This window comes from Alosa sapidissima, chromosome 5 (assembly GCF_018492685.1).
Source record: "Alosa sapidissima isolate fAloSap1 chromosome 5, fAloSap1.pri, whole genome shotgun sequence".
NCBI classification, from domain to species: Eukaryota; Metazoa; Chordata; class Actinopteri; order Clupeiformes; family Clupeidae; genus Alosa; species Alosa sapidissima.
In genome coordinates, this window is record NC_055961.1 from 3,007,261 (window position 1) to 3,028,256 (window position 20,996).

Genomic DNA, 20,996 nt, shown 5'->3' on the forward strand with positions numbered 1-20,996 from the left:
TTCTTTCATTTTTATCTAATGGTCACTGGTTCAGTTGGATTGTGTAGGACTGTAGGAAAGCGCATATTCAGGGCTGCTCCTGAAGGCCCCCTAAAGTGCAGCGTTCAAGGCTCAGCAGACGCCTGGCCTCATGTCAGTGTGGCTGCCGCTGGTCCCCACAGGCGTCTCTGAAGGTCAACTCCTCGCGACGGCGGCCGACTCTGGAGCGGGTCGACGCCAGAGATGGGGCCAGTTCTGGAGTGTGCAGCGAGCGCGGGCTGCCCCGCTGCTTGTGCCAGTCTTACAGCACCCCCACCCCTCCAAGCCTCACACAGACGCCACTGGAGTGTGGCGTGGCGTGGCGTGGCGTGGCAGGCTAGGGTCAGGAATTGAGCTACCGCAGGCCACCGATTGGTCAGCCAGTCAGGTGCGAGGACCCAACGCTAAACTACACGAGGGAGGGAGGGGAGAGGTCGGTCACAAGAGCTGCTACCGGCAGAGAGTGAAGTCTGATCTGTGTTACAGCACACAGAGACTCAAGGCCACACCACCGGAGTGGTGCAGCACACAGAGACTCAAGGCCACACCACCGGAGGCAGAATGGTGCTGCACGCCAGACTGGTCAGGGATACCAAGGTCCTCAAGAGTAAACACGAGACCGAGAGAGACAGAGAGAGAGAGAGCAGTCAAGTGTTGGCAAACTACTGTAAAATGCACCTCTCCTTTCTATCCCAGTCTGAACCATTTGGAATCGAGCTGCACAGCAACATACCATGGGGGAAGACACAGATGGGGGAGAGAGAGAGATAGAGAGAGAGAGAGAGAGAGAAGAGAGAGAGGAGAGGGAGAGAGGGGGAGAAAATTACAGGCAGGCAGGCAGAAGCACAGAAACATGCTGAAAGAAAAAAAGGAGAAAATAAAGAAAGCATGCACTGCTCTTGTCCGTGTAGGTCACACTTGAAAAATATTGTTAGCTTAACACCTCCACTTATATACGTGTATAGATTCAGATATAAATATTTCAGGTTTGATCATCATTGCACATGTAATATCTGCTTTGTGGGAAATGTTTCAAACTGATTTAAAAAAAAAAAAAAAAATGATTGAAAGTAATTGGGCTAAAATGAATTAAAGTATGTGTTGAAGTCACCCAGAACACACCAGGCCAACTTTGGGACCAGTCCCAGAGACCCACACTGGCATCGAGGCCCAGTCTGGGTCAGAAGCTGCCTGAGAGAGACCACTGGCACTGGGGTAAGAGAAGCGGGTTCTGGGGGTAAGAGAGGCGGGGCAGTGAGGGGGAGGGGCCGGAGGATTAAGGACATGAGAACAACCGAATGCTAAGCAGGTAAACAGAGCTGCGTGGCACTCCCAAGTGAAGGTGTGTGTGAGAGAGAGAGAGAGAGAGAGAGAGAGAGAGAGAGAGAGAGAGAGAGAGAGAGAGAGAGAGAGAGAGAGAGAGAGAGAGAGAGAGAGAGAGAGAGAGAGAGAGAGAGAGAGACTGGAGGACGCTTGAGGTGGAGAGGGATGGAGGCAGTGGAGGTCTGGTCCACCGTTTGGTCGCCCCTCTGCTCCCCCATCTACTTTGCAGTCATCATCTGGACAAACTCTGAAAGCAGATGGGAGCAGAAACATGTGAACACACACACACACACACGCACGCACGCACGCACGCCACTAAATAAGAAATGCATATGCGTGCATACCAACATGCACACACACACCTTTAATTCTCCATTCCCTCAATATAATTACAATAAATTTTCTCTCTAATCAGATTTAAATACTTGCCAGTCAAAACAAAGGCATTATATTTTAAAACAATTCAATTGATTTGAAAGAAAGTCTGTCAGGATAGTATCATTAGGGGTAGAGTACACACCGGGTGCCATGTTGCCTTAAGAGGAATAGTAATAACAGTCATCATAACCGCACCGAGCGCCAAAGCCAGCAGCTGAAGCCCACAGAGCCGCATACAGACTGAGGCCCGACTAACATTAGAGCTGCAGGATGATGCCATCCTGAGAGATCGATCACGCACGCACGCACTGGGGGAAGACCTTTCCATCACTGAGGATGCACAAATGCATAGGATGAAAGGTGTGGTTTGAAGAGGGCTGTTGTTCCGACAGGCGAGTACCAATATTGAAGGAACAAGAGTGGCCAGACCCTCAAGCTGTAAGCATCTAACAAAGACCAAGCATTGTGCACATAGGATCAGATGCACTCAAAATACTCCATGTTTAGGATGTCTCTAAAATCATATTGTGCCAGGGCTGCCCACCTTCGTAGTTGACCTGTCCGTCGCCGTCGATGTCTGCCTCCCGGATCATCTCGTCCACCTCCTCGTCCGTAAGCTTCTCCCCCAGGTTGGTCATGACATGACGAAGTTCAGCGGCGCTGATGTAGCCGTTGCCATCCTGTACACACACACACACACCACATCAGCTGGAGCCATCATGCCATCCAACAACTTCAGTCAACTTGGTAAAATCAAAACCACACAAAAGTTTTATTGCATCGCGCAGTTCAGCATATGAAATTCTTGTAGCCCACCTCAAAGTTGTTAAATAAACAAAAACTACAAACTCAAAAAACAATCTCAAACATTCTACCATTGTGAGCATGAAAACATATCTATTTAAAAAACAAGGGACAGAAACTTGATATGTTGCTGATATATTCTTGTTCAGTGTTTATTAATAATCAACAACTCATTAGCAAATTATCAACCAAGTCTGAAGAAGCCACACACTGAATGATTAGTATATTAATGATTAGTAACACTTTTAGCTCCAGCTCATTGAATCAGATTAGACCGTTAGCTTATAGCAGAGATGCCAACGGTCTAATCTGATTCAATGAGCTGGAGCTAAAAGTGCTATTGTCAGACTCAGAGAAGGGCTGGATGAACTGGGGGAAGGTAAAACTCAACAGTTTAACTCAAGCGGAGGTGGAAAATGAGTAATTCCCCAAATGGTGGAATATCCCTTTAAGAGAGGTGGCACCTGAAGGCGTTGAAGGCGTTTTACTGGCTGAGCGTTTACCTTGTCAAACACGCGGAAGGCTTCCCTGATCTCTTCCTCACTGTCTGTGTCCTTCATCTTCCTCGCCATCATGGTGAGGAACTCTGGGAAGTCAATGGTGCCGTTCCCTGATGACCACACACACACACAGGTCAAAGGTCAGAGAGGGGCAGGGTGACCAGCATCAATTCACTGATTGATGAGAGTTAAAATCCCTGGCAGTGTGTGCATGGATTTATTAGCATGTCTGTATGTGTGTGTGTGTGTGTGTCTGTGTGTGCATGCATTTATTAGCATGCATGTGTTTGTTTTTGTATGATGTATGCTTATCTGGGGCGCATTTCCCAAAAGCATAGTTGCTAACTAAATGACCCATTGCCAACCAACTAAGTTGCTAACAGGTTAGCAACTATGGTTTTCGGAAACGCACCCCTGAATGAGAAATATTTAATTTTGTGTGTGTGTGTGTGTCTTTGATGAGTGAGTATATTTTAATATGATGTATGAGAAAGGTTTAGTTTTCTGAGTGTGTGTGTGTGTCTTTGATGAGGGAGTATGTTTTGCTATGAAGTATACTTCTCTGAATGATAAATATTTAGTTTTGTGTGTGTGTGTGTGTGTGTGTGTGTGTGTAACGAATGCCAGCTAGCTTTTGTGCTTGTGGAACGTTGGTAAAGCTCACTCCCCGACGCAGGTTCAACACAACGCAGGTTATGTGTGTGTGCCATGCTCACCGTCAGCGTCCACCTCGTTGATCATGTCCTGCAGCTCCGCCTCAGTGGGGTTCTGTCCCAGCGAGCGCATGACCGTGCCCAGCTCTTTGGTGGTGATGGTGCCATCGCCGTCCTTATCAAACAGGGAGAACGCCTCCTTGAACTCTGACAGAAGGAAACACAATCCAAACCTCGTTTAGTTCTGACAGGGGTTCTAGACTGAGTGCAGAATGGGAACAACTCAAGCCTGTCTACTTACCAGCAATCTGCTCTTCTGTCAACTGATCTGCCTGGAAAACAGAAGTCCAATTCAAGACATTAGCCAATGTTGACTACTAATGGGCATTATTCACTGTTTTACAACTCCTCGACAATGAACATGAAATGAATTAAGATCACTTTTAATTTTAACAGGTGCTAAAGCTGAGATAACCTTGTCATTGCAAGGCCCGTGATGAATGACGCAGCGGAGCAACAGCTTTAGCGACGAATTGGCACAGCTGATATTGGAGACACACCAGACACAACTTACTTGATATTATTTAAAAAATATCTCGCGGTCATGACTGCTCAGTTTCTGTGTTGCGTTTTAGGATTCGATCATTGTCGCGAAAGTCTAAAATTAGTCCGCCATGCACCATATTTGCCGCAATACTGGACCAGTAAGTGAAAGCGCCCTAGAAACGTGCCGCCTGCATTACAGATATCTCATAACGTGGTTAGGAAAGTAATCCACCGACATGATACACATGTTAAATGAGAAGCCGGCATTACTGTTTCTGCTCTTTTCGGTTCTGTTTCATAGTATTTGGCGCTAAAGTTTATCGACTGCCGACTGAATGCCAATAACAACCAGAACTGGCAAGAGTGAGTGTACAGATCATAACATTAACCGATGATGCCAAAACCGAAAATGCCGGTGCTAGCTAAATGAACACAGCTTTTCAGACACGACTGGATAGACTAACGTTAAGGTATGGTTGTCACATCAAATTCACCAGTCTAGGCTTTAGATTTCTATTTTTATTATTATTATTATTATTATTATTATGGATGCGGAACCTATCTTTCAATGCATCAAAGAGGCTACAAGTATCACACCGACAGGTAGTGTTCAACAGCAAATATGTTTCTCGGAAAGTAACGTTAACATTTACGTTTACTTCGTGCCTGGGTAATGATAATAACAACGTTCACGTTGACGTTATATTCTGTGCCGTCTGTGTACACTGGTCTACACATGATCACTTTACTTGAACATTAATTATCTTTGTTCCCATCGTTTGCTTCCTACCTAGATAACGCCTGCGTTAGTCACTTGGGTGCGCCCAATGCTGAACGGAAAGCTAAATTGGCTAGCTAGACAGCTAGCAATAGCAGGCTAGCTAGTTCTACGCTGCGAGAGGCTAACGTGATCTATCTATTTTTACAAACGTACCCATCGCTAGCAGGCTAACTGGCGAAATCACACGCTGAATGATTCTATTGGTTTTCCCTGCTGATTAAAATACAACATACACAGCCAAAACATGAGCTAATGCTTACAGTGTATGATGACGCTTTGGAAAAGTAAGTATGCAAAATCTATAATATAGAACGGCGGTACTAGCCAACGGCATTAGCCTTATTTATGGTTTAGCTAACTGTGATGGGTACTTATATCAGCGTCTCAGAAAGCCAACTCTGAATGAGACCTGATGTGCCTTCAACATCATTCGACTTGACAGCGATTTGCTATATTGGATAGTGTTTACTTACCATTGTGTAATTACTCTGTTTCCTTGGGTAGCTTGTCTGGAAAAGGAATTGTTTGATTGATCAATCTCCGTAGATAGCCACTAGTGCTCGCGCCTGCTCCTGCCCTGCGTCTCAGACGTTGTATCGCTCCGCCGTAGTTGTTGGGTTTCAAGCGCGACCACGCACTCCCTGACAACCTGATTGTCACAAAGGTGTCCCTGCGCCAAGACCAGACATAGAAGAAGTAAATGCCAAGATATGGTTGGTTCATCATCCTCAAACAATTATGTGCAAATATCAAATATGTTATCCAGACCGAACAGAGAAATAAATAATTTTGCAAGTCTCTTACCTTGTTTCAAAGGAACACTTACAAGTTTGAATGAGGGCGGTTTACAACTTGACAGATTCGGATTCCGCTTGTCATGTGATCACATGAACGGGATTCAATTGGTTTTCGGCCACCTGCAATGCGTCAGGGAGTCCTTTCTGAGAGGGAGATCTTAAAGTGACAGTGCAGAGTTGGAGTTGAACCGGTTGAACTTCTGTAGTAGCTCAGAGTGGTGAAAATACCTCATCCCTTGTTTGTGGGTTATTTTGTAATGTGAGTGTATTTCATGATCTGCAGTATAACACAAAGGTGTTCATAGTTATACAAGGATACAAGCCATACAATGCGAGAGAGGACAGTCTGTTTGGACTGAAGCCCCTGATTCTGGCCCATAAGGGATTTGGGCACTGCTCATTCATTGGGTACTACGGCTACACTGACCCCAATTAGGTGGCCAGAACAGGAGAGAGATGGACCAGAGAACTGCCGCATTCCGTCCCTCCCCGACGGGCGTACAGGAGCGAGGAGGAGTGAGAACCCTTAGGATATAGGTGACGCAAAAATGCAGAGCATTAGACGGCGGGTCGGAGGAAGACGAGGAGGAAGAGGAGAAAGGTGATCCCGTAATTAGTGCTCTCAGCTAGAGAGAGAGGCTCAGGCTGCTGGTCAGTGGACAGACAGCCGTTGTGGTTGGAGAGAAGATCTGATGTCTCCCAGGCCAGTGTTCATTACCTTCCACTGGACAGGAGTCCCCTCACACACATGTGCATGCACTCATACAGACAGGCATGTGTTCACACTAACACATACACACACACACACACGCACACGCACACGCACACACACACACACAGGCCTATATGTCACAAATCACTGAACTGACTGTACAGTATATAAACACAACCATAGTCTCTCTCACTCTTTCTCACACACACACACACACACACACTTACAAACCCATTGGCCTTTTGCCTTTAAACACACACACACACACACAATTAAATATACATATACCAGTGTGTTCTTCTCACAATTTCAATCGTACCAAGATTCAGCTCTTTGAATGAATGGTACCCCATAACCTGTGTATGGAACGTTTCCTTCACATGCCATTTGTCATCATGAGCATGAGTTTAAGCGCTTATGTGTTATGGTTTATATAATGTTGTTTTATTTTAATTGGGCTGTTAATTAATTTGACATTATTGTTTATTATTGATATTCTCCTTAATGTAGTCTTAGCATGTCATTGTTTTTATATTATTGATTGAATTGACATTATTGTTTTATTATTGCCTTTCCCCTTTTTTACATTGCTTTTTATTAGGCTATTGCTTGAATTGATATTATTGTGTACTACAACTATTCTCCTTACTATATTTGACCTACATTTTTAATCTGTTCCCTGTTCAATTTTAAATATTATTATGTTGTTTTGTATTTATGTGTCGCTTTGGACAAAGGCGTCTGCTAAATCCATAACCATAACCATAACCTATAGGATATTCAGAACTCATCCATCACATGCCATTTGTCATTGAGAGATGAGCTCCATATAGGATATTCAGAACTCATCCATCACATGCCATTTGTCATCATAAGATAAGCTACCTATATTCAGAACTCATTTGTCACTGAGAGATGAGCTACCTATATCCAGAACTTATCAAAGTTGATCCTTTAGGGATGGAAGGTTAGAGCTGTATGTTGTAAGAAGTTGTGCATCACTCAGTATACATTGTCTATAGCTAGTATATACATAGTTAGATCTAGAGCGGTTAGATCTAGAGGTCATATTTGTGTTTGGCATGTTGTGTCTTTACTGGGGAAAGCACACAAGTAAGCATGACAAAACGAGGCCAGGATACTTGATAGTGGACCTCACTGCTCTTTATTTAACAGGACTCGTCAAAGCGGTCTTAGATAGATAGATACTTTATTGATCCCCAGGGGAAATTCAAGGTCACAGTAGCATACAGACAACACACACACACACACATTCACTAACAGCAGAAAGTAATTAAAAGTATATAATATAAAAATAAAAAAAATACAAATTATACTAAATAACACTTCATCTAAATCAGTTCTAAAAAAACAGTATCCACATAGTTGGTCTTGTAACTGACTCAGCTTCAGCAGTCAGATACATTTGTTTGGCACTTTCTGTTCCTGTAGAAGACAACACACACACACACACACACACACACACACACACACACACACACACACACACACACACACAAAGGAAAAACATCTTTATTCATCTTCAACATCATTATTTGGCTAAGGCTCAGGCCCACTGCGCAGCTCTTCAAGCGGTTCAAGACAAAACCATGAGTACGTTGCCTAAGGGCCACTAAAGAGCCATTGATATTTGAATAGATTCATGGATAGAAACACTTCATCACCTCTCTGTTTTGCATAGTGAAACCACACATTCACCCACCCCTACACACACACACACACACACACACACAATCACACATGTGCGCACGTCAACACACACACACACCAGTATTTGCATACTTTGCTTACACACGTACACAGTTACACACCACTTATTTTCACTCATGTATGTGGTGGTCTTGTTTCTTAGTTTGAGAGTACATGTGAAAATATACATCACAATAAGGGTGTTTAGACTAAGAGTGTTACACTGGGGAAGAGTGTGTTAGACCACAGGTTACTCTATACAACCACAGGTATACTGCATGCGTCTCCAGCTCTGCGTCTCCACAGTATACTGCATGTGTGTCCAGCTCTGCGTCTCCACAGTATACTGCATGCGTGTCCAGCTCTGCGTCTCCACAGTATAACCAGCTCTGCGTCTCCACAGTATACTGCATGCGTCTCCAGCTCTGCGTCTCCACAGTATACTGCATGCGTGTCCAGCTCTGCGTCTCCACAGTATACTGCATGCGTCTCCACAGTATACTGCGTGCGTGTCCAGCTCTGCGTCTCCACAGTATACTGCATGCGTCTCCACAGTATACTGCATGCGTGTCCAGCTCTGCGTCTCCACAGTATACTGCATGCGTGTCCAGCTCTCCCCATTCCTCCTGTCTTCAGCAGATGGGTCCCCCCTCTTTAAACTGGCCTCCAAAGGGCACAATGTCAGTTCATAATGTTGTAAGCTTAAGTCTTATTGTATTTAGTCAGTTATGAGGTAAATAAATGTTGTTTATGAGTTCACTTTCAAAAATTGCGAAAAAGAGAAGCAAGCAAACAGTAGGCCTTTTCACACAGAGATCACGCTAAATTTGCGGGAAGAGGGGACGTCTTTTTGCCGTCTTTTTGTGTCTGAAAGCGAGGTGAAAATTTGCCGGCCTGCTGATCTGTTCACAAGATGCGGCATTTTGGGGAGCCAGGAGGCAGGATCAGCTATAGTAAATTAAATTGTGACGTGCAACAGGGGGCGTGTAGAGTGATAGTCGTAGGCCTTATGTGCGTGGGCCTTTAGATACAGCAGGTGTGTGATTTCAAAAACCATGGCGGGAGAACCGACTGCACTTTGGTTAGCTTGCATTTGCTTTGCTGTTGCTATTAGAATGTTAAATTCTTGCGATATATGTCTTCAGACAATAAAACGTAATTTGGAAGGGAAATTGAAGAGAAGAGTTGCCCCTTGCCTTGGCCGTACAATGTAGGCTACTGTGCGTACAATTTATTCATGAAATCGTTCAATATTACAACAATAAAAATAGCTTGTGTACTGTCTTAATTGAAACATGATTCGCGCACAAATGATAGCCTAGGGCAAAGAGAATGGACATCTCAACATAAGGATACATTAGAAGATGATGATTAGTGTAAACTTTGTCACACGACGTGATAAGCAGTTCTTTAAAAATAGTTTTCAAGATGCTTCAATACACACAATTTTTCTTTTCTCGCTGAAATTATTTTTTTTTATGATATATTAACAAATCTAAAAAGGGCGTGTTTACACCTATGATTGACAGCTGGCTGGCTGCAGACACGACGCTTTGTCCATTATGTTTTACCGTCTAGGCTGCAGACACTACCACGCCATCGCTCAAGTGTTGCTGTCAATATCATTAGGCTATATCTTATCACAGTCTGACTAAATACATATTGATAGTCATACAACATGAACGCTGGATCGTGAAATGGCCACCGATGAGAAATTTCAATGTCATCTTAGACCAAGCTACCACTGACAACTTTAGAGCAATATAGCTATTTCAAAACGTGATATTAAGAGTTAATCAAAATGAATTCATGATGTACAAGTTAACTAATACCCTACTACGATTTTGTTATCAATTCACACCACACCACACGTTGACAGAATACAGCGAGCTGGCTGATGTTATCATAAATTAATTAACGTTACAATGATGGCTGCCACTGAGGATATGAGATGCTAATGTTAATCACAAAACAATAAAGGCAAAGATACATTTTTTGTCAGTATGAGTTGCTGAACCTGTAACGCTAAACTGCTAAATTACTCTACGTTATTTTACCGTAACTTCAGCAAGGGAGGGGATAGCTAACGTTAGTTTATTTTACCTAGAAGCTAGAATCTGCAAACTCAACTCTTCATTCTCAACTTTTCAACCCTTCACCCGAATACCTTTCAGCATACAAAATTAAAAAGTGTCTGAACATGGCATTAAGAAACATACATGAACTTCACGTTAGCAGATCAAACTTACCAGCAAATTATGTTACAGCAACGTCTGTGCCAGTCCATCTTGTAGGCCTAACGTTACAGATAGCTTAGCTGAGGCTGCTCGGCTGACGACGAGGCGGGTTCACCCATAGACTGTATATATAGAACTGGACAGTGTGCCGTCTGTTAAGAGTGATGCGAGCGTTAGTCCAGAGCCCCCTGGTGGCTGGCTGCAGTACAATGTGTAACTCCGCCCATCCCCATGTATTTCAATGGCCAAGTAGCCAACTTTCCGTGTCACTTTTCTCATCTAAAACTATTTTTGTATCAACAACTTTTTATTCGAAAAAATAGTTTTCAAGATGCTTCAATACACACAATTTTTCTTTTCTCGCTGAAATTATTTTTTTTAATGTTATATTAACAAATCTAAAAGGGCGTGTTTACACCTATGATTGACAGCTGGCTGGCTGCAGACACTACCGCGTCATCGCTCACTTATTTTAACGACACCTGATTTCGACACATAATCTAACCTAAATAAGTGTTGCTGTTATTATCATTAGGCTATATCTTATCACAGTCTGACTAAATACAAAATTGATAGTCATACATTGTGTAGTTGTTTGTAAGATACATCGTTGTTAGTTGTGACAGATTCTTTGTGAAAAAAGATATGTGCTGTTCTTTCGTAGATGCTAAGTATATTAGCTCATAGCATGCTACATCATGCTAGCATTAGCCAGTTGATAGGTAAAGTAAAAGGGCTCTGCTATATTGAAGTGACGTTAGCCATAGTCACCATCATTTACAGTCCTACTTGTTTCAAATGGTTTAACGTAACCAGTGATTGCCGCCATCATCGTTGCAACTTCATTTGAATACACTTAAGTCGCTGGAGAAGGCGATGTTAAGTTTCATTAACGTTAACTCTTGGTTAGTTTTGCGAATGGCAATGAACGCCACCTAGCCTGCTAGGTCGACAACCTCGGTATGCCCATTTATGAATCAGCCCGACAAATAACGTTACTTGTGTTTTAGTGAACACATTATTGGACCATAGCTTAACGTGAGGAGGGATTCAAAGTTACAAATGCTTAGTATGCTCAGAACAGCGGTATCTGAAAATGCGTTAAGGTATCGTTGTTACCTGCGATTGCACTGCTGGAGAAGCATTTTGCATTGGTATGATTTGATCAGGTCTTGCCAGTGATGTGTAATCCTCCCGTAGACGTACATCATTTCAAAATAATACGTCTAAATTAAAAACTGTGACAACTCATGGATAGGCTCTCTCAATATGTCTGTAATCGTATGCCTCTACCACAGGCTTGCTAGTCAGAGAGGGTGCTCCATTACCAGAGAGAGTGCTCCATTATAAATCAAAAATGTAATATTGCAGCCTTCATGTCAGCTGTAAAAATATGAGAACATGGACCTACTACATCAGGATACTCTGTAAACATTTTACACACAATCAGGAAGCTACTTTGCTGTTCAGTGTGTGATGTGTTTAAAGTGGTACTACGTTTAAAGAAACATTTTTATTCTTTGTTTCAAGTGCATAAGAAAATACCACATTATGATGATGGTTATGGTTACCCTTAACAAATACAAAACAATATAATACTTAAAACAGGGATCAATCAATAGCCTAATGAAATAAACAATGAAAATGAGGGGGGAAAGCAATAATAAATAATAATGCCCATTCAATCAATAATATAATAACAATAACATGGTAAGACTACATTAAGGAGAATATCAATAATAAACAAATGTCAAATTAATCAACAGCCTATAATGAAAATAAAACAGTACTACTGCATACAAACCATAATGTATAAGAAGTGCTTAAAAGACCAAAAACTATCACAAGAACGAAGAGCACTGGGCAACTCATTCCACCAACATGGAACCACTGAGGAAAAGAGTCTTGAATTTGACCTAGCGTTTAAGACTGGTCGACACAACAGACGCTCATCAGAAGACCGCAGTGGGCGGTTGGGGATGTATATCTTGATCATTGAATTAAAATAACAAGGAGCAGATCCAGTCAGTGTCCTATAGGCCAAAGTGAGAGATTTAAATTTAATTCTGGCTACTGTAGAGAGCCAATGGAGAGTAACTAGGAGAGGAGTTACGATGTGTCCTCTTTGGCTGATTGAAGACCAGTCATGTTGCAACATTCTGAATGATATATCCCACAAAAGAAATAAAAAAAAAAAAACATTCAATATTGATTTAGTATCAACCAATAATTATTCTGCAGAAAGGCTAGGCACCTCAGACCAAAGGACATGCCACCTCAGACCACCCCAGCCAAACCACTTCACGTAGGCATTCCCTTGCTTGCAGACTAATGTAGACCATGGAGACCACCTTGCCGCCACCTCCAGTACATTCAGCCATCTTACCTGCAAAAAGGAAAGTTACAATAAAGTTAGTCAGACAATTTTACAACATTACAAAGCATCTAATCAGGCACTCAACAACACTAGTAATACCAATTAATTAAATATATGTGTGCAATAAACTTCACAGCCTACCTAATGTTAACTACACATTTAAAATATGCGGTGGGAATGTTATTAACTTGCGTCAGCTTGAAAAATAACGTTATCAGTATGACTGATCATGGACGTTAGATGACAAACTAAGGTCTTTCTCAAATGTTCACCGATATCCCTGGGAAGTGACTGGTTCTTGGCGTAGTGTTTAATGCAGGCGTTTCATTTATCGATCATTCACTTATGCGGTCTACAACTACCGACCTATTTTTTACAGTCTATGCTACCGACCTACCATCACAGAAGTAGCTCTAACAGAGGTGTCTGTCGTTAACGTTAGAAAAAATGCAACGCTGGCAAACTGGCTAGTAGTTACATTAACATGACGGGTTGATGAGGTCCATGCATCACATTAAGTTAACGTTAACTTGCGTTGCTTTATCACATCATACCATTGCTTTATCACATCATATACTGTACTGACTGTCTAGTGTTATTAATCCCCATGTACAGTCAATGGTTACTCCACGTTGCATACATTAAGATTGAGATATTTGAAAACAGCAACAACTAATAAAACCAAGTATATCATGCATCGACTGTTACGGGAGCTGTGTGCTACTCTTCACTTCAACGACTAACTTAGCCTCCCGTTGACGGTAACGTTAATGTAGCTGCTAACGTTAGCATGTAATTCGCTGTCCGTATTTCTGTTGTTAGCTCATTAGTATTCGCCATACTAAATTGTCATAGTCTATAATCAACATAATAAGCTCTCTTAGACGTATTTAAGAACAACAATAGACAAAAAAAAACTTTTCAGTTGATACGCAACACTTACCAGACAAGAACAAACCGATTGTTGTTTGTACTGTTTAACTCACAGCCGCAAAATTCATCCAGCCAGCTAGCCTTCGGCGCCGAGTCGATCTCAGAGCCATATAAAGGTAGAGTTGCGACAACTCCATTGACGCTAATGTTCCATTTTTTTCCAACAATGGCAGCTAATGGAAGCCTCAAATAGTTCCCGGAAGTTAACAATTAATAATAGCAGCAGTGCAGTTACAGCAGTATAGACTGTTTGAAGTCAACATTTCAGACTCAGATTTACATTCCTTTGCCTCATCCGAATAATAATAATAATAACAGTAATAGTAGTAAAGTAATAGTAGGCTATCACAAGAGCCTAATTATAATAATAAACGATGTATCGACTATGACTTTTCTGCTGCTCAGTCATATCAATTCAACATCAAATAGGCCTAAATTAAAAGAGGCTAAAAGCCCAATAAATGTGCCACACGTAATAGCCGAATATAAGATACTTGCCTATCCCATTTCAATTAGGCAGCACCACCACAAGCTGTCATTAAGTTTTTGCGTTTAGTAGGCAACTTGACGTGACGTTTCTTGGGCATTTAGCTTCACCATCACGTCAAGTTGTAATGCTCATATAGGCTATGGATTTAAGTGGCTTAAAGGCAGCAAACGTGCAACTGCTTCCCCAAAACAATTCCTCCATAACTGTGTATTTAATCGTTTGATATGTGGATAACTTTCAGTGGACTAAACAAAAGGTAAAGATTTTGTTATCACAAGGCTAGCTGGTTCGTTATATGGCGAAGCATATAGCCAACTTTGTTTGCAGCAGTGAAGCTGAGTTTGTTGTTAACATTGTTGGTAACTGTCAGGGAATTTAACCCCAACATACAAGAACCACAACACGTAGTATGGCTTTGCCCACAAACTCTGGTACCAAGAGCAGAGCCTGCTAATGTAAGGAAGAATTCCTCACACCATCAGTCTCTGACTCTGCAGCCCAAAAGCTGTGTCTTTTATTGTACAGATGCACACAGAAAATAGAAAGCAAGGCATAGCGACTTCATTGTGACATACTCTTATCTCACCCACCCACACACACAGACAGGGCATACCTGTCAACACCCCAGTTTTTCCCGTGTTTCTCCCGTATTTCAAGGTCATCTCCCAGCACACTCCCGTTTTGTTATTTCTCCCGGAAAACTCCAGTAATTTGCATGGCCATCAAACTTCATTTTAAAATCATTGATGCATTCAGGTTGCCAGATTGTGTATGAAATACACCCTACACATACACGATCACTTAGTTTCAACTTCAACCGTTTTGTCAGGCTAAAACCTGGCAACCCAAATAAGGAAGTGGGTGCAGCCTGATTCTCGTCGTAAGGAAGCGGGCTAGATGAATCATAGACATAATATACATAGACGCCGCATCGACCGCTGCTCCCTACTAGCGCTGACGAGATTTGGAGCCGCCATCTTGGACCGGTCATCCACTCCACTCAGTGTAATCTGTTTGGCCGGTGCAATGAGCTGTCAGCACACTTAAGTAATCATATCTCACTGAATACCGAACAGATTTTCACGCGGTTTTTTTTGCTGCAAAGGTCATACATGTAGCTATGATACAGGCCACATTGTTCGAAAATACAAAATACAACCAATAGTACGGTAATGTTAAATCTTACTTGTGAAAAGTAAATCCCCCGAGTATGGTCCGCCGATTTGAGCAGGAACATGCTGCACAGTGCTGTCATCTTGTGTTTTCTGCTGCAACGCAATGAGGAGTATGACCGGTCCAAGATGGCGGCCGCATTTCTTGTTTCCAGCAGCCAATGCGGCGTCTATGTATATTATGTCTATGAGATGAATGGCCTACTCCACAACTAGCTGTTGTGAAATTGTTGGGAATTTAATTGATTAACACATCACATAAACTGTTATTGAGTGTTGTTGATACACTGAACTTGTTCCCTCGGAACCAAATCTGACAGCAAGCAGCTTTGGCGTTTTGGAAGTAGGCTGCAGGCAGGCAGCTGGTGGATACATAACTGGTATGCGTAAGGTAATGGTAGGCTAAAGTAAAAGCAACGACAAAAAAATCTCCCGTTTTTGGAAAGCTAGACATGAGATGGGTGCAGTTCCTGTCTGTCTGCACACTTAACTTGTACTCTCTGTTCTTAGAACTCAGCACAACAACATTTAACTTGAACTCTCTGTTCTTAGAACTCAGCACAACAATATTTCTGCTTACACAAATGGTTATACAATGATAATAATAATTTCCTTACAGTAACATAAACGTTTCTTCAGTTAGCAGCAGTAGCCTAGGCCTACTGTTTTTTTTTTTTTATGTTGCATTCATTTTCATTGGCAAAAGCTAGCCTAATATGCATGAGAACCTATATAGATTTGAGGGAGCTGCAGCTTAGCATCAGCACGGTCATATTAACACAGCAGGCACTAGCCCAGTGAAGGATCGTGTAAGCCCATCCACAGAAACCAGTTTCAAACCAAGCTTGCGCTGATATGATGCATGATCACTGATCAAATTGCTATTTTCTGACAGGATGAGCACAACCAAGTTCTCTGAATCTCAATTCTTTAGCCTAGCATCTTAATGATGTATTCACAGCACGGTGAATGACAAACGGTGACAAAATGCTGTTGTTTATGAGTTCATAGCTGGTTATTTATCAAGGACTATATCACTTTTATGTTATTATGATCACTTTCGCATTACCATGGGGTTACTGTGTAGGTAATGCTACGGTTAACTTAACATGCCCACCATTACACTGGAGAGATGTTAGAAAACTTTTAAAGGTCTCATCTCATGGTTTTTTCATTAATGTTGCAGTGGTCTGTAGTATTGATGAATGCCCTGTGAGCCGGTTTTGGTGAAAAAAATGCTGTCCTGCGTCTGTTTCATGCTGTTCTAGTTTGGTGGGGAAGGTGGGCGGGGAGGAACGACTGGATTTCGCCTCTAGTCATGAATATTAATGACATGCTAATGAATTCACCTCTGATTGGCTAACAGTACTGTGACGCTTCCTCCAGTGCGTCCTCATCCGATTCTGCCTGTGCTATGCTCCATATTCAACTTTACAGTGCTAAAACCTGGCTAAAACTCGAGTCAAAACTGTTGCACAAAATGTCTTCGGAGATACAACTTCATGTGTTTGATCCTAGTGTTCGAGTAGGAAGAAGAACCGCTTCCTGATCGTTTGTTGGTGAACGTTGGTTTAATAGAATGGTAACAATTGCCTGTCAGCTTAAAATTTCTCCTAAAAGAGGTAAACGTTTGTGACAATCGTCATCTTGCTTTCAAGTAATAAATAGTTGGAAACGTTTTAAAATAAAGACCTATTTCTTTACACAGTCAAAAGTCTTTGCAATCTTCCTAGTAGATATTTTACTTCACAACACAGGTAAGCACCCTAAATGCAGTTCAGCCACTGACCTAGCCTGCTAATGCTATCGGAATAGCTAGATAGTTATGGTTTGAATTCCATGATACTATCATTGAAAGACCACTTGGTCATAGCCCAATATATATATAGATCTAAATGCAAACACGCCTACCTAGCTATATTTTGCTGGAATTGTACCAGAATGCCTACAGAAGCAGAGAATGTGTGCTGCAAGACTTCTCCGGTAATGAGAACTATGATAGCCTGACATTGGCAGAGGTTAGCCTACTCAAGTTGTTTATAGTATATTCCTATAGTAGCCTACTCACGTATGACAGAAAAAGTAGCCTACTATAGGAATCTTATAGTATTTTGGGACTAAATATTACAGTAATCTTATAGCAATACTATAGTATTTGGACATACTATAGGTACTATAAGACTACTATAGAAAAACTATAGCGGTTACAGGATAATATATTATTAGATTACTATAATATTTTGCCCCAAATACTATAAGATTCCTATACTACTTTTTCGTAAGGGGATTGCTCATGTGGTTAGAAAAATGGGCAACACCAGTACCCCTGTTGTCTGTATGACCCTGTACCCAGGATTAGAACCAGTCTGCCTTAGCATAATGTACTCCCTTCAAAATGCACTAAACATTCGACTATGACGACTATGGCCCTCTGTGAGACAGAAGATATGAAAGGTAAGATAAACCTTTAGCTTAAAAGGGACAAAAACTGATGAAACTTCTAAAACAAATATACAAAACAGGTCAATTTTCTATAAACAACTTTATTATATTTACATACAGCAGTGGTACTCAAAGTGTGGTTCACAAGCTATCTCAAGTGTTCCACAAGTAGATGTGGTAAAATATAATAGATGAGTTGTTTGCAATATTGAACCAACTTGTATGTAAATCCAAACAGTTCTGCAACACTGATGTAACCTATGCCAGTTTAAATCATATGAATCCTCTGACACCATAAGCAAGGTGCAAAGACAATAAGCAAGGTGGTTCAGTAAGAAGGCCTATTGTGTAATATACTGTTGAAGTAGGTCTACTGTTTTTTTTGCTAGGTGGTCCGTGAAACACTGACAAATAGTAATATTGCAGTCTATTAAAATAATGCAAACACAAAACAAGAACATCCAAACTATGCACAGAATTAACAATGTCCTCTTTTTGCCAGACAATGCAGACATCTGGCCTACAGATCCTTTGTAAGATGGTGCTGGGATTATTTAGGGAAAAGTTGGTCTGAGTTGTTGTTTCGGCTTGTATTGTCCTGGGGATCCGAAGGGACAACACACAAAACACATTCGTTGGCTGTGATGATTTTATTACATTGCTCTTTAATTGCGCTGGGCCATAGGTGGAGCCATCAGGTGTTATTGTGGAGATGTCGCTTTCATCCTCCTCCTCCTCTTGATCAACCCGAGGTCTTCTAGCTGGCCTTGGATGAACAGGCTTGATGGCAGTAGAGGTAGCAGGCCCCCATGCCCATGGTGTATCTGAAGTGCTTGTATCAATACTCATACTTTTCATGAAGTATTCTGTTTGGGTACCTAAAGTAAATAAATGTGTATTACTGTCAAGTTACAAGATACTAATAGTACACAGGACATTCACTATCTCACAAAACTGTACTGGCACAATGGAAACAAAAATATTTTAGTGACTGTGGTAAGGTGTATGATGTACTAAGTAGCATACCCACAAGAAGACATTCGGTAATATCAATTCTATCTGTTATGCAATTCATGGGTTTCATCAGGTCCATTTACACAGGTGTATTAATCAAGCATCATGCAGTCTGCATTCATAATCGAGGTGCTTGATTTTATACACCTGTGGAAAGTGACCTGAAGAAACCCATGAATTGACTTTCCAAAACATTGACGAGCACATAAGAACCTGAAAAAGACTTCTAGAAACTAACTAGCACAACAATAAAAGTTAGATCACAAACCTTTGCTTCTAACGTGATGACCTAATGTAGGCTAGAAAGCTGTGTAGCCTGACATGAGGATGTGCTCTGGAAGACATACAAAACACTAAGTAAACAGCAAGTAATCAAACAAAACATCATTGTATGTCAATGTAATAATGGCAAGAAGACATAAATTAGACTGAAGTGTATATACCTGAGCTCTAGTGATAGCAACTTAGCCTAATAGTGCAGGGGTATTGTGTTTTTGATTTTCCCTGTTTAGACTAGAACAATACCCGTACTTAGTTGAGCATAAAATATTGTTGCTAATATTATTATTTGTGGTTTAACGCTTAGGTTAGAAGATTATAGGTTCAACAAGCTAAATCTCTGGGTAGTGTGGTCAGTTTCTTATGAGTGTAGCTACACCAGGCACGTAACTGAAGCATTCCGTTCGCGTTATGTACTGCAACAATTAGCTTCCAATAGGCCTAATCAATAGAAGTAGCTACACCTGGCGTGTTAGTGGCCTGTAGAGGCTACGTTCGGGAAAATAGACCATTCCTCTAATGGATTTTACCAGAGCCCTTCCTATTAGGCATTCTCTGATTTTACACGTCGCGAACAGAACACTTCAGTTACGTGCCTGGTGTAGCTTCCTGTAATATAGGCTAGCCTAAGCCTAGCTTGTACCCTTTTCATGCATGCTAACGTGAAGAATATGAACATGCTATTTTGTAACAGACGTTAGGTGGAAAAGTTTGTTTGTACTTACAGCCTGTGAGCTGGTGGTCGATCGTCATGACGGTACAGAACCAGGTTTTCAGAACATCGATGCAAAACCACTTTCTAAGGCAGTGAGTGTTGTCGAAATGATTGGAACACAGAACTAATGTTGCACTACTTCGGTGGTGGTGTTCCAACGATAAATCCAAACCATTTCTTCCTCAACTCATGTTTCTAAGGCAAGACATGCAACGTTGATGTGTTATTGCCAGAAATAAAACAGGCACGATTTTTTTTCTGCCATGTTGGCAACTTGCTGTTAGCTCCTACTAGCTGCAGAGAGACAATCCCCTAGCAGCAAAATCTTCCAGTCTTCCTGTAGGCGGTCACAAGCCAAGGTGGGCGAGGCCATGAATAGTCAGTTTCCCTTCGGCGTCATTGGGAAGGGCTCTTTCTGATTCGCTTGTTTTTCCGTGTATTTTCTTTCATTGGCTAATGCGGGCAATGGGGGTAGAAGATCATTTTCACGTACAGCATGCATATGCAACTTGGAGTGAGCTATAGTATTTCGAAAGTAACAAATATTAAACGGTTTCTCAGTGAATGTGACCTTTAAACTTTTTTTTTTTATTCTCCCGAGACGCTAGCTAGTTAAGGTAGTTCGCTCATTATCTCAGATCAGTGAAGAACTACCAGAGAAAACGTTGGGGAGAAAACTCAAACAAGTTAATGTTAGACTTAGACTAGCTGTGTTACAGTTTCTCGTTGCAAAATTAAAAATTCCATGCGCTTTTGTAGGCTACACGCAGTCTCAAAAACACTGTTTACAGCTCTTGAGTCACGTACTAGGTCATTTTTTTTATAACGATAATTTAGAAAGGCCTAGGCTACACTCATGGGGTGGGTGCTACTGCGTTTTCTAAAGAATCTCTCGTCTTGGTTTTGTACAGAAATTAACATACGTAAAAGCGAGAAAAAAAGGTCACCTTCCGATATTTAGCAGGCTACGGTCTGGGATTTAATTTAATATTGTTGTAATGGTAGGATAACTACACAGTTTACACAATAATTACACTGTTATAAATATTGTATATCAATGCATTTATTGTCTGTCCCAAAATTGTGGCTCTGTCTCTCATTGAACAGTATCTTAT

General features: G+C 41.5%; 1 protein-coding gene across 1 annotated transcript; it reads right to left on the reverse strand.

The window, feature by feature from the left end:
• Positions 1-8: 8 nt before the first annotated feature.
• calm3b (calmodulin 3b (phosphorylase kinase, delta)) lies at positions 9-5,673 on the reverse strand. The gene is made up of 6 exons (XM_042092673.1): positions 5,477-5,673; positions 3,978-4,008; positions 3,740-3,883; positions 3,027-3,133; positions 2,264-2,399; positions 9-1,588 (listed from the first exon to the last, which is right to left on the reverse strand). The coding sequence occupies exons 1-6, from the start codon at positions 5,477-5,479 to the stop codon at positions 1,560-1,562; spliced, it is 450 nt and encodes a 149-aa protein (XP_041948607.1). The 5' UTR covers positions 5,480-5,673; the 3' UTR covers positions 9-1,559.
• Positions 5,674-20,996: the final 15,323 nt, after the last annotated feature.

Coding starts and splice junctions, on each gene's coding strand:
- calm3b (XM_042092673.1), bottom strand. Junction 3,884..3,977: donor GACAGAAGAGCAGATTGCTG/GTAAGTAGACAG, acceptor TCCTTCTGTCAG/AGTTCAAGGAGGCGTTCTCC. Junction 2,400..3,026: donor CCTTCCGCGTGTTTGACAAG/GTAAACGCTCAG, acceptor GTGTGTGTACAG/GATGGCAACGGCTACATCAG.